Source organism: Heptranchias perlo, chromosome 26 (assembly GCF_035084215.1).
Source record: "Heptranchias perlo isolate sHepPer1 chromosome 26, sHepPer1.hap1, whole genome shotgun sequence".
Classification (NCBI taxonomy): domain Eukaryota; kingdom Metazoa; phylum Chordata; class Chondrichthyes; order Hexanchiformes; family Hexanchidae; genus Heptranchias; species Heptranchias perlo.
Genome location: NC_090350.1, coordinates 22,376,573 through 22,388,788, shown reverse-complemented (window position 1 = coordinate 22,388,788; position 12,216 = coordinate 22,376,573). Strand labels below are relative to the sequence as shown.

Genomic DNA, 12,216 nt, shown 5'->3' with positions numbered 1-12,216 from the left:
GTGCACTTACGGGGGAGATTGGGTGCAAGTGATTGCGACGCAAAATTTGTCCCCTCGATGGAGATTTAACACCCAAAAAACACCCATCAACTTGTCACAAATAAAACTAAGTTCTACAAAATTGGACCCCTATATTCAGATTCCAATTGCTTGCAAGAGTTAAATGCAGGTTGAAACAAAATAAAATAATAAAAAATGGATTTCAAAGAGTATTCATCAAGTTGTTTATATAATGATATAAGCTGAGAGAATCATTTATAAATGCCACTTGAAGCCTGAGGTAAGAGTACGCCTTGTGGTCACCCCTGTGTATCCACTGTTTTTAAACTGGAAACTGTGGCATCGACAGGCCTTTTCAGCAGCAGCAGTTACCATAGTGGATGCTGATAGCTATGCAGTTAATATCTGATGATAAATTACATAATTATGAGATTTATCAAATAATAATCATTAGCTAATTACTAATAAATAGAATCAATATATATGATATATTCACTTTTTAGAAGCAATGTAAAAGAAAAACCCATTTGTCCAACAAACAGTATAAATTGTAGCTGATTTGGAAGTTAGGAAATAAAAATAGAAAAATGTAGAAAAACACAATAGTTGCATCAGCATCTGTAAACAGAAAAGACAAATTAACTAAATTGTTAACTTATCTTTTTTCATTACAGCTGCTGATAGATCTATGTACTTCCAGCAATTTTTTGCATTTGTTTCAGATTTCTAGTATTTTTTTGTTTTTGTATGATTTGAAGTTATTCTGATTTCCAATGAATCTCATCAAACTTTGTAAATCACTTGGACCTAAATGGTTGCTTCATTAATTTAGTGTCAATATGTTACTGTGATTAGTGAGGATTCCCTGTATATCTAATCTGTGGAAAATCCGATTTGGTGCTGCTTGCATTTTCACCATCTCCAAACTAGGTAGGATTAACTCAACAATTCTAAATGATTAAGTACTTCTCAAGCAGTATTTTCAAACGTCTTAACACTTAAACTATGTGCCACTGCAGCAAAGACATCATTCAATAAAAATGTGTTATGCAATACCAGTGGGATTCTGGCATGCTTGCCTGGATCACTACACTGTCCCATAATGTTATACTTCATACTGAGCATGGCCTTCTCTGAAATATTATTGTATTTTTATTTAAATGTAGTCCTTAAAAGTACACAATTCTTTAGTACAAAGTAATTGAATTTTCAAGTTTTTCTGTGTAATACATTAGTCATGTGATACTTAGCTATTTGCATCAGATTTGTGAGCTGCTATGTAGAAATGAACATATGTGGAACCATATCAACTACAGAAAAATCTAAGAATGTGATTCAAAAAGTTCAGTGGATCATCCACATTACTTACATGTATTAAAAATACTTGTACAAATTGCTGATGGTAAGTATTGTTTTCTCTTAGTTATAATTGGAGAACAACGTTTTGGTAAAAATGGCTAATATTTAAAACTGTACCTGTTGTTTGTTGAATTTGATCCTGGTTTGGTATAAGGTCATCATCCAAGGACAATAGGGATTTTGCTGCGTTCTGTAACTTTTCTACATTGACTTGGTGTTCAGCTAAATCTCCCTGAAGCACCTATAATTAAACAACTGCACAGTTAGACATCCAGATTACAAATCAATAATTCATTAACTGCAAGAATCACACATGCAACACTGCTTTTTATAGTACCAGATACAATGCAAATATAAAGTAAATAAAATCCACAATAATTTCCACTACACACAATTTCAACAGCTTCCAAAGCTACAAGTGAAATCCAGCAAACTATCCAAATGTTCTTGTTCCAGTACATTTACCACTTTTAATAAGTGAATGTTGGTCATTATGGGGTTGGGTTTGAATTTTATTCAGTAACGGTTTATATACGATAGAAATTGAAGAAAATTAATCCTTTGTTCTGTATTAAGTACTACACAGCTCCTCTGATGGCCTGGTGGATTAAGACATGCCCCAGTGTTCACCTGAGCCAGACAGAATGGAAAGCCTGTCGGTGCTCTGTTAGCTGATCTTAGCTAGAGCAGAAGTAAAAGTGCTATAAATAGCCTCAACACCCTTCGGCCAAGGAGGGGAAAAATTAGCCAGGGTTTCTGCTTCTGATTGATATCCAGTAATCCTGCCCGTGAGTGCATGTCTTTGGACATTGGGAAGGACAACTGGGCTCAGTTGTGATGTGCTTCATGGTTATAGCACTCACTTTCTAGGCTCACAAATGAAGAACAGCCACTTGGGCAAATGTACTGAGGAAGCTGTTGGCATTCGGGCAACCATACCTGGCAGAACACAGAGCCTTCAGGAGAGGAAGAGAGCAAATTGCCAAAGAATACATATATAAAGATTTGTGGCACTGATTTTCCAATCAGCATTATATTAGTGCTGGCAGTAAACTTTTTAAAATGAAATAAATAGGCGATTGCCAGTGTTAAAATATTACCAGTCAGAAAATCTAGGTTGTCATAACTGTTTTACAGACACAAGAAAGCATTTAACACGGCCATTTTTGATGTTTGAGAATACTCTAATGTCCTTAAACCTGCCATCCTTACCTGGTCTGACCTATATATGACGCCAGTCCCATACCAATGTACCTGACTTTTAACAATAGGGATGAGCAATAAATGCCAGCCTTGCCAACACCTACATCCCAAAAATGAATCAAAAAATCTTTTGACCATGTGCATCATGTATGAAAATGAAGGATTAGAAAGGTTACAGCCCTATCCCCTCCAAGTCACACACCAGCCGGACTTGGACATACATTGCCATTCCTTCCTGGTCGCTGGGTCAAAATCTTGGAACTCCCTACACCTCAGCACTGTGGAAGTACCTTCACCACATGGACTGCAGCATTTCAAGAAGAAGCCTCACCACCACCTTCTCGGGGGCAACTAGAGATGGGGAATAAATGCTGGTCTTGCTAGCGATACCCATTATAAAAATCATACGCAAGTCATCAAGTGCACAACACTGCCAGGACAGTTCCGGCTCTTGAATATTATGGTAATCTTGCAACGTAACTTATATAGGCGATGGACTCGCCTGTATTAGTTTTCTTGTGTTATATATGAACCAAATTCTATGCTAAAATGTCACATTTACCCTTACAGTCTTGTACAACATTATACTTTTGTTAAAATTAAAAGGACTTATTCCAACCTCACTAATAAATACTGAAACCTTTCTCAAATGACCACATTTACTGGGGGATTTTATGAGCAAGTTATTACCAATATTTACATACACAAAATCATACACATGGTTTTTAACTGAATATTAAATCTTGCTGTAGCATCCAAGAGTACACCCCAGATGGAATTCTAGACTGTTAAACATGCGAGTGGACTATTCCAAACAAAATCCATAGTTGACAACCAGGAAAATTAATGCAATATATGAAACTTGTTTAATCCATAAATGCATTTAGTTTGAAAACATTACAATAATTTCCCGCAGTAAAGGAGGCAAGTACAATTTGGTACTTTAAAAAAAAACCCCCACAAATAATCAAAATCAAAATAGAACTTCTCTGCACTGTTACAGCTTCCTCTAGCAGTTGTACAATACAACTCCAGACAGCCTAGTCCTTAATCACTAAAATCACCAGGAAAGTAAGCGGAGAATTAGATGTATAACGAATATGAGAAACGCAGTTTTGTTAAGGAGGAGATTTAGAAAAGAAAAACTGTTACATTATCCGATCATACCCTTTAATAATTAAACTTGGCATGTTAACTTCATTATTTGATATGTAGATTCAAACAATTCAATTAAGTCAAAAATATTATTGATTTACTGGTATTCTGATAGTCAAGTTAAGCAATGATGGGGTAGGTTTTTTTTTACTTCATCAACAAAACTCCGACAGAGGCCACAGTAAAAGGCATTAGAATTGCATTTAGTTTTCTTTAAAAGAGAGTCTTACATTTAATAGCAACTTATCATATCTCAGAAATGTCTTAAAGCACTTCAAACACAAAAAAATACTTTGAAGTGCAGTGACTGCTACATAGGCAAATACAAAGCTTTTTTGTGCAAAAAGCACACAGCGGATCACTTAATTTTTTTTTTAGGTTAGTTGAAGGAAGAATATTGGTCAGGATACCAGGAGAACACCCCGCTCTTGCATGAGATCAATGTCAAACTGAACCACCGGAACAGGGGTAAAAGTTTAATGCATTAACCAAAGTATGGCATTTCTGCCAACACAGCACTTCCTCACTACTGCAATAAAATGTGAACATAAATTTTGTGCTCAAGTCCTGGAAAGGGTCTTGAACTCTTAACCTTTTAACTTAGAGGGGAAAGTGCTACCAAATGAACCAAGCTGACACTTACAGGTTTGTAAAAGCATTTCTTTTTATTTATGAGAAGAATGAGAAGAAAAATAAAAGGGAGATTCATAAGATACCTGCATTTTTGAAAGCCAGATGTCTTCAATAGAAAGTACTCCCTCCGCACGCCATATGTAGGCAATAAAAAATAATTGGCTAGTGTTTACAGAAAAAGACATCAACTATCCCACCTCCCGAGGAGATATTGATAGCGCTGTTTTTTCTTTTCATCAACACTTCGGTTTTTTTTTCTACCCTCCTAGATTTTACAACTTCTGTATTTTAGATTAGTCTCATATGACCTCAAGATTATACTCAATAGCTCTGATTTTTAGGTAAAATTTAGGTATTGTGCTCAGGATACTGTAGAGAAAAGCCTGTTTATTACTTTAGTTACTGTAATTATTCTTTGCCTCCATAGGATCTTTCTCCCTTCTGTGAAAAATGGAACAGCATCACATCAGACTATATTTCAGACTTTGACTATCAAAGAAATTTATTTAATAAAAAGTGAAAAATATAACATACATATTTAAGTAGAAATTATATTATCTGGTTCCTTGAAAGTTAAACAACTGTTTACAATCTCTAAATTTGCTATTATTTTGAATTAATATTTTATACATATGATGAGTGTTTTCTTGTACTTTTCTTGGTCTGAGCTCGCTCTTGCAGATTCCAAATCAAATCTCACCAATCTGAATAATTCAGATTACTTAGATACCATTGAAACAGTTGCCAGGGTTTCTTCAGTTTAAATAATTGATAATTCAATTAAAAAAGGAGCTGTCAGTCATACAAATACCTGAATCAATCAAACAGCATTGTTTATTTTTGAATTATGTAGCTTGCTTCCTCTTGCAAGTCTGTAATTTTGGAAGCAACTAAACAAACCTTGCAACATTTTTATCGATTTAGGCTGTTGAAATGAAACTTAACTGCAGTGGGCTTTTAATTCCTTATGCATTGCATCTAAATTTAAAAAGGGACAAGGAACCAAGCCAAGATTAGAAAAAAATTCTTAATTTTTGTCACAAAAACCTGCCATTTTAGGTCTCTTCTCCCTACAAGCATCACCAAAATATTAGTTCCTTAGTAAAATCTCTCAGAATTGCATCTAAGGTTGGATTCTATAGGATCCCAACCAAGATGCGTCTGTAATAAGCACAGAAAATGCTGGAAATACTCAGCAAGTCAGGCAGCATCTATGGAGAAAGAAAGAGTTAACGTTTCAGGTCGATGACCTTTCATCAGAACTGGAAGAAGTTATGTACTTGATACTCCCTGAATACACAGCAATTTGCAGAGGAATGAAATCTGAAAAGCAAGCAAAATACACTAATACTATGAATATCTCCAACTAACAGTTTCTTTTTTTAAAAAAGGGACTGTATTTCTGGAAACCATGGCTTTTACTACACTATATTGTAAAATAATTTTGCTTGATACATTAACGTGGTGAATTTCCTTGGGGCTTCTCCCACTTAGCGGCCATAACTGAGTTTCAGCCAAATTTACAGCAATAAAGCAGGAGAAGCTCAGAGGAAATTCCCGGCATATGTCATATGCTACTCATACCACATTGCTGATGTGAAAACACTTACTACATCCTGCAATAAAAACACGATCTCACATCTTCTCTTGATCCAAATTAACACCAAATGGCACTTACAGAAATTAAGGAACTAATGTACTTCATAAATTGTAAATATTGATTGAGATACATATTAAAAATACTTTGAGGAATCCTCAGTTCTGTTTATAATTTAAAATAAACAAAGGTACACATTAATTTATAGAGTGATGTTGATTTACCTGGATACTCTCAAGCTGCTCCTGCAGGCTTTGTGGATCAGAAGAAATTGTTTCAGACAGAAGTTTGTCTCCGGTTGTCTCTGAGCTCTTTAGCCACGAATCCAGCCCGTTAGCAATCTCTCTGAAATGTTGGTATTTCTCCAACATATTGGACAGGTGAGCGCCAAGTTTATTGCACTGTGAACCAAGCAAATAAATAATTATATGCATGTTTAAAATCCAAAATGTCCAATGAGAGAGAAAATTTTGATGATATACTACTGTCAGATTTGTCCCATTTATCAGCCTATCCAAGATCTGTCAAGACAGTACATTGCCATGCCTTTATTGCTTAAACTAACATTCAATCATAACATAGCATAAGGTGGTTCCTGCATCAATATTTTTTTTTGAGAACCCTACATGAAAAGGCAAGGCTCATTGTGCACCAAAGGTGAACAAAGTAGGAGAAGATAAGATGAATCTAGAAGTGGTGGTTTTAAAAGTCTGTAAATTGTGGAAGGGAATGCCGAAGGAAGCGAGGAGTTCCACAATCTTGACATCCCAAAAAGGATAAAAGTGTCATTGTTCAAAGGACACTCACCACCGATCCACATCACTTGAAAGGCCTTGTGGGAAGAAGGGGTGGCAGTATTTTCAAGACTCTGACTACCTTAGCAATGAACTGGTTAAATGGCTTGTGTGGAAAAACCTGATTCATATGTAATGGCCTGAAAAGAAACTGCTTCTCCTGGTCTCAAGGAGAAGGACATATTCAGCTTCAGTTGAGATGTCTGTTGGGAGGAAGAGATTTCAAAAATCCAACATATAAAATGCTCAGTCTCCTGTAAAGAGGACTTTGGTGCTGCCAACCTGTATATCATTGCACACCCACAAGAATAAACACCGTGTGCGCTTCCAGGCTCTTAATGGAGTCATTTATGACTGGAAGACAATTGCCCAAGACATGCAAATAGTTGAGTGCCTTTAGAATGATGAGGTAGCTACCAACATCATGCGGAACACCACAGGTTCTAACTCAGGGTATTTAAAGGCACGAAGTGCCTGGAGTGCCATGACAATTTCATCGACTCCAACAGGAACAACCCTGGGGAATAGGATGGAAATTGCTCAAAAATGGAACCCAAATCCTGTGAGGGATGAAACAGCATAAAATCAGAAAGTAGAGGACTAAGGCTGACTCTTAGTTTGACAACCAAACATTGGTATAGACAGCTTAGATCCAAAACAGAAGGCTGGCACACCATATTACTACTGGTTGGCACGGAGAACTGTGTATTAGCATCAAAGTTGCTTGCTTAAACTTAGACATGAAGCAACAACAGGTTTTGAGTGCTTGGAACAAGTTAATGACCAGTACAGAGCTACCAGAGGTACTGAGCTAATCAACTGGCTGCTTTCAACTCAGCAAGGGCACTGGAACCAGAGGGGTTTGAACTTCTGAGACTTCATATTGTGGGTCACTGTTTACATAGCCTTTTTGGTATTCTGGGGCTAACTTTCTGAGTTCACACTTAGTGGGTGGAAAATTGTGGGCAGCGTGCTGACATGTGCAGCTGGCAGGCAAGGCTGGTGCTAAGGTTAACTTTACCAATTTATTTTGTACTTTTCCAATGCCTACTTTGCAGAATGATGATTTTTAAAAGATTGTATGTATTCCCATTAAACTTGCACAGAAATGATGAAGCACATAAAGCAGAAGGCCATGATGTGCGACCACACTAAACATGGGATACAACAAGAAACCAATTGGCACTTCAAACAGCAGTTGAAATCATCGAGACCTTTCAATGGTGATGTTAAATAATAGGTGGAAAATAATAAAAGTAATAATTCTGACAAATGTGGAAGAACTTATGCTGTCTGAAGCTAAAATCATGGAAGATAAATAATGCCATCCAAAGGAGCTGCTCTTTATATTTGACGTAGAATGCAAAGTCATGAAATCAATTTCCTGATATCAAACATTTTACAGGGTATTTGGAATCACTGCTGGGACCTGCATGCATTCAAATCTACCTTAGGCTGATTGGGTGAAAGTCTCCCTTAAGTGACAGCGGTAAGGATCCCACTAAAATGCCCTTAATTTGGCATAAATTGACTATCTCACTCAGATGGCTGTGTGTGAAATGAGAAATGTCACACTGGTGTAGTGGGGGATTGATCATCTGAAGTTGGGTTGAGCCACATTGCCGATCACAATGAATTGTAAACAATTTTACAACACCAAGTTATAGTCCAGCAATTTTATTTTAAATTCACAAGCTTTCTGAGACTTCCTCCTTCCTCAGGCAAACATTTGCCTGAGGAAGGAGGAAGTCTCCGAAAGCTTGTGAATTTAAAATAAAATTGCTGGACTATAACTTGGTGTTGTAAAATTGTTTACAATTGTCAACCCCAGTCCATCACCGGCATCTCCACATCATGATCACAATGAAGGGAGCTTTACTCTGCATCCAACCTGTGCTGAGTTGGGAACTAACAATGGTTGCCCAGAATGGAAAGTGTTCCGTCCCACTGCACTAACCAACCCTTACCTTCAGAAATATAAAAGTCACTCATGAAAAAAAAAATCACTCTTTGATTTACTGGGCTGGGATATGGAGGACACAAAATAAAGAATCCCCAAAAATTATAAATGCTTAATTTTCAAATGTAGTACAACAATGCAACTCCAACGCTCAATAGTAGAGGTCCAACTATTGCCCTGACGTGTTCAATATGATCTATTCTGGCTTTGATTCCCCTTAAGTTGAATCTAGCACAATTATACTTCCCAGGAAATTAGATATTTTGTACTAGCTTGTGATTATTTGCTGCAGTGGTCTGTGTCTAATTGAAATGAGTTGGGTCACTTAAGAGGATCACAATGCTCAGCACATTTGATAATGGTTTACTGTGTCCCTTACCAGTATTATTTACAAGACAGCTGAACTAAACAGGCCAGAGGTCAACAACATTCCTCTTACTAGACTAAGACTTGCCTGACCTTGCCAGTCTAACCATATACATGAACTGACTGAGCTTGGGCTTTATTGGAATTTAAAAATACAATCTAAGACCTTAGGTACCTCTACATTAAGAAAATGAGAAATGTCTTACTTTGGAATGAAGTGTGCTATAACGAACTTTGGCATCTTCTAACTTGTCCTTCACTAGTGTGCTGGTAACAGAGGGATCGATTGGGGTCTTAAAATCTTCATTTGCATTGGTTTCGGCAAAGGCATTTGCAGTGTCCAGGACCTTTTGCCCAGAGATCGTGATATACCTTAGATCCCCTTTATGAGAAATAACATCCTCGGAGAAACTCTTCTGTCTCTGCAGTTTGATTTGTAGTGAATTGGTGTCCATTTCTCCAGCTTTCATCTCTTCAAGTTCATGCTCAGATTGTATTAGCCAGGCCTCAAATTCACTATGATCTTTTTTTTTAAAAAAAGGTTAAGATGGTTATCAAATAATAAAGATGGTTATTTAATGTTACTGTAATAAACCCATATTTATCTTTTGGGGAGTGGGAGATAGACAAAATATAGGCCATCAGAAATTGTCCAAAAGTATTGAGACTTCACTCTATCCTAGAGCTAATCCCAAATCATGCTATTCAAGCCCATTCAGTGCTTGCTGTAATCTCATTTACAATTCTTTTCAGATCACAGTAAATGCATTTCTTTGACATTTGGAAAACAAAGTTATTCTTTCACCCACCTTTTAGAAATTTTTGGAGTTCTTCCTGCAGAGCCTGAACCTGTTTCAGTTGAGTTTCTGCCTGTAAAAGTGCTGTCTCATACTGTGCCTTCAAATCATTCAGATTACTCTGAAGCCACTCTTTCTCTTCTGGCAAAAGGTTATGGCCATGTTTGTCCAGGAAGGACTGAGCTGACTGTGTCGCCAATACAAAAGCTTGCTGTTGTGATAACAATTTTTCATGACGAACCTAAAAGAAATAAAAAATGCAATTAACTGTACAAGAAAAAGCTAATTTTCATTACCCTAAATTTATTTCAGGAATTTAAGTTTCTTCTTTAGTAGAAGACCAATTGAAAGAAGGTATCTAAATGCTCCTGATTTACAAAAACAGTAAATGAAGATGACCAGACATTAAACAAATACTGACTTGATATAGGTTTATTTCAATTCTGAAACCTTAATTTATATAATATTGCTAAGCACACAACCATTATCAAAAGCTCAAGTTAATATGCTGAGGTTGTAAAATGTTTAGTATTATAGCCTTGCATGATTCAATAAGCAAGTTTAAAACTGGTGGTTTTTATTTTCAAGGAACCATGTTGAGAGTTCATGTCATAGCACAATTAAATGCATATTTAATTTGACTACCATCATAAAATCAGCTTTTAATGCTAATGTTTGTCCATGCTTTCTTACTTACCAAATAACGGGCGTAAATTTTTACTTAAGCTGATGAAATATCTCCCATTAAAAGTCCAAAGTATCCCATTCATATCTTTGGCATTTAGGGATTTAATTTTCTCTGTGATGTACTGGTTGACACGTTCAAAAATAAATAAGTTTGGCTTCAGAATGTTTAATGTCTGATCATTTTATTTCACTCGGTCTTTACAAGAACTTATTTGAAGTGATATTATACCAAAAATATGGTGTAGCAAACGTGCACAGAGGAATAGTATGTGTACAGATTAAGCAGCGCTCTACTGAAGGAAATTAAAGCCCAAGGTGGCAAAAGATCCAGCATCATCAAAAGTTTGGAAGTTTTCAAACCTATGTAAAAGTCTGACTTGTCCATTGGATTTTACAGTATGCCATACCTAAAAACCCATGAAAGATTATGGTGGAAGTATTCTATGTAGTTTGCAACCTACATAGCTGTGGAAGTGCACACCATTTAAGACTCTCTTAAAACACATCTACTACTAAAGTAAGTCTCACTTGACATTTATACTGAAGTTGAATACTGTAATCTGGTTTTAATACTTAAATCCACAATGTTGAATACAGCCGGCCCACTATTTTTATTTCTTTGTCTGTATGCAAAGTTTAAATAGTCAAATTCTATTTTTCGCTAATTCACAAAGTGTGCAGATGTCAGCACGTCATTATGGAAAAGGAAAGTGACATAAGTTTGACTGGGCAGTGAGTCTATTTATTCTGGCAGGCATCCAAATTGGTACGGGCAAGAAACACATCACTGAGGTAAAGTTAGAAGTCATATCCATTCAGCAGAGTTTACGTTGTCTAATCTGGGTCAAAATTTTGTAATGGGCATGTTCCTTGCAGCAATATTCCCTACCATATACATAACACCTTTAAGTCATTCAAGCATAATGGCAAGACTCAAATTGTACATTATTTTCATTGTAAGTTCACCTCCAGTGTTAAGCAGCTGCCCAGAAATGCTCAAATTGTCATGGTCTACCTGACTCACAATAAACCTTGAAAACGCCATACAGACTACCCGTTATCAACGCGGGATCTTGCAATTACCTACAATGTTGGCAACCTCTGCTGTACATAATTAGCATACATTCAAAACATAAAAGTGCCTTTTATTCCTTTAAGCCAAAACAAATCAAATGGCATGATCTTAACAAAAATCTGAAGTGCATTTATTATACCGTCAAAAATCAAAACAGTAACAAGCTATTTACCAGTAAAAAGCAAAATACTGAAGATGCTCGAATTCTAAAACAAAAACAGAAAATGCTGGAAACACATAACAAGTTGGTCAGGGTCTGTGAAGAGAATAAACAATTTAAAGATTTTTTAAGAAATGTTGCAGGTGCAGACCCCTCTCCAAAACTGAAAAAAGTGGCAGACAAGTAAATTAATACAATTACAAAATAGGGAGGGGAAATATGTAGAAAGCCAAACAGGGAATGGAGTGCTGCAAGTTCAGACAAGACAGATTAGAGCAAGCAAGGGGAGTGGAGAAACTGAGGCAGCTGATATTACGATAACACTTCTTGATGAAAAAATTGAGAGAAGTCAAGGGAGGGGTTCAGGTGGATAGCAAAGGCTGGAGATGGGAGAAAGAGTCAGATACACGATGGCGTTCCTTCTGGACAA

General features: G+C 36.5%; 1 protein-coding gene across 16 annotated transcripts in view; it reads right to left on the bottom strand.

Annotated features, from left to right (window-relative positions):
• The window catches only part of macf1a (microtubule actin crosslinking factor 1a), a 523,722-nt gene that overhangs the window by 137,105 nt on the left and 374,401 nt on the right, over positions 1-12,216 (bottom strand). For all 16 annotated transcript variants that reach the window (XM_068006497.1, XM_068006495.1, XM_068006501.1 and 13 more), the window contains 4 exons: positions 9,877-10,105; positions 9,274-9,590; positions 6,172-6,348; positions 1,477-1,600 (listed from right to left, as the gene is read on the bottom strand). In XM_068006497.1, coding sequence (XP_067862598.1) covers positions 1,477-1,600; positions 6,172-6,348; positions 9,274-9,590; positions 9,877-10,105 — 847 coding nt within the window. The remainder of the gene's footprint in view (positions 1-1,476; positions 1,601-6,171; positions 6,349-9,273; positions 9,591-9,876; positions 10,106-12,216) is intronic.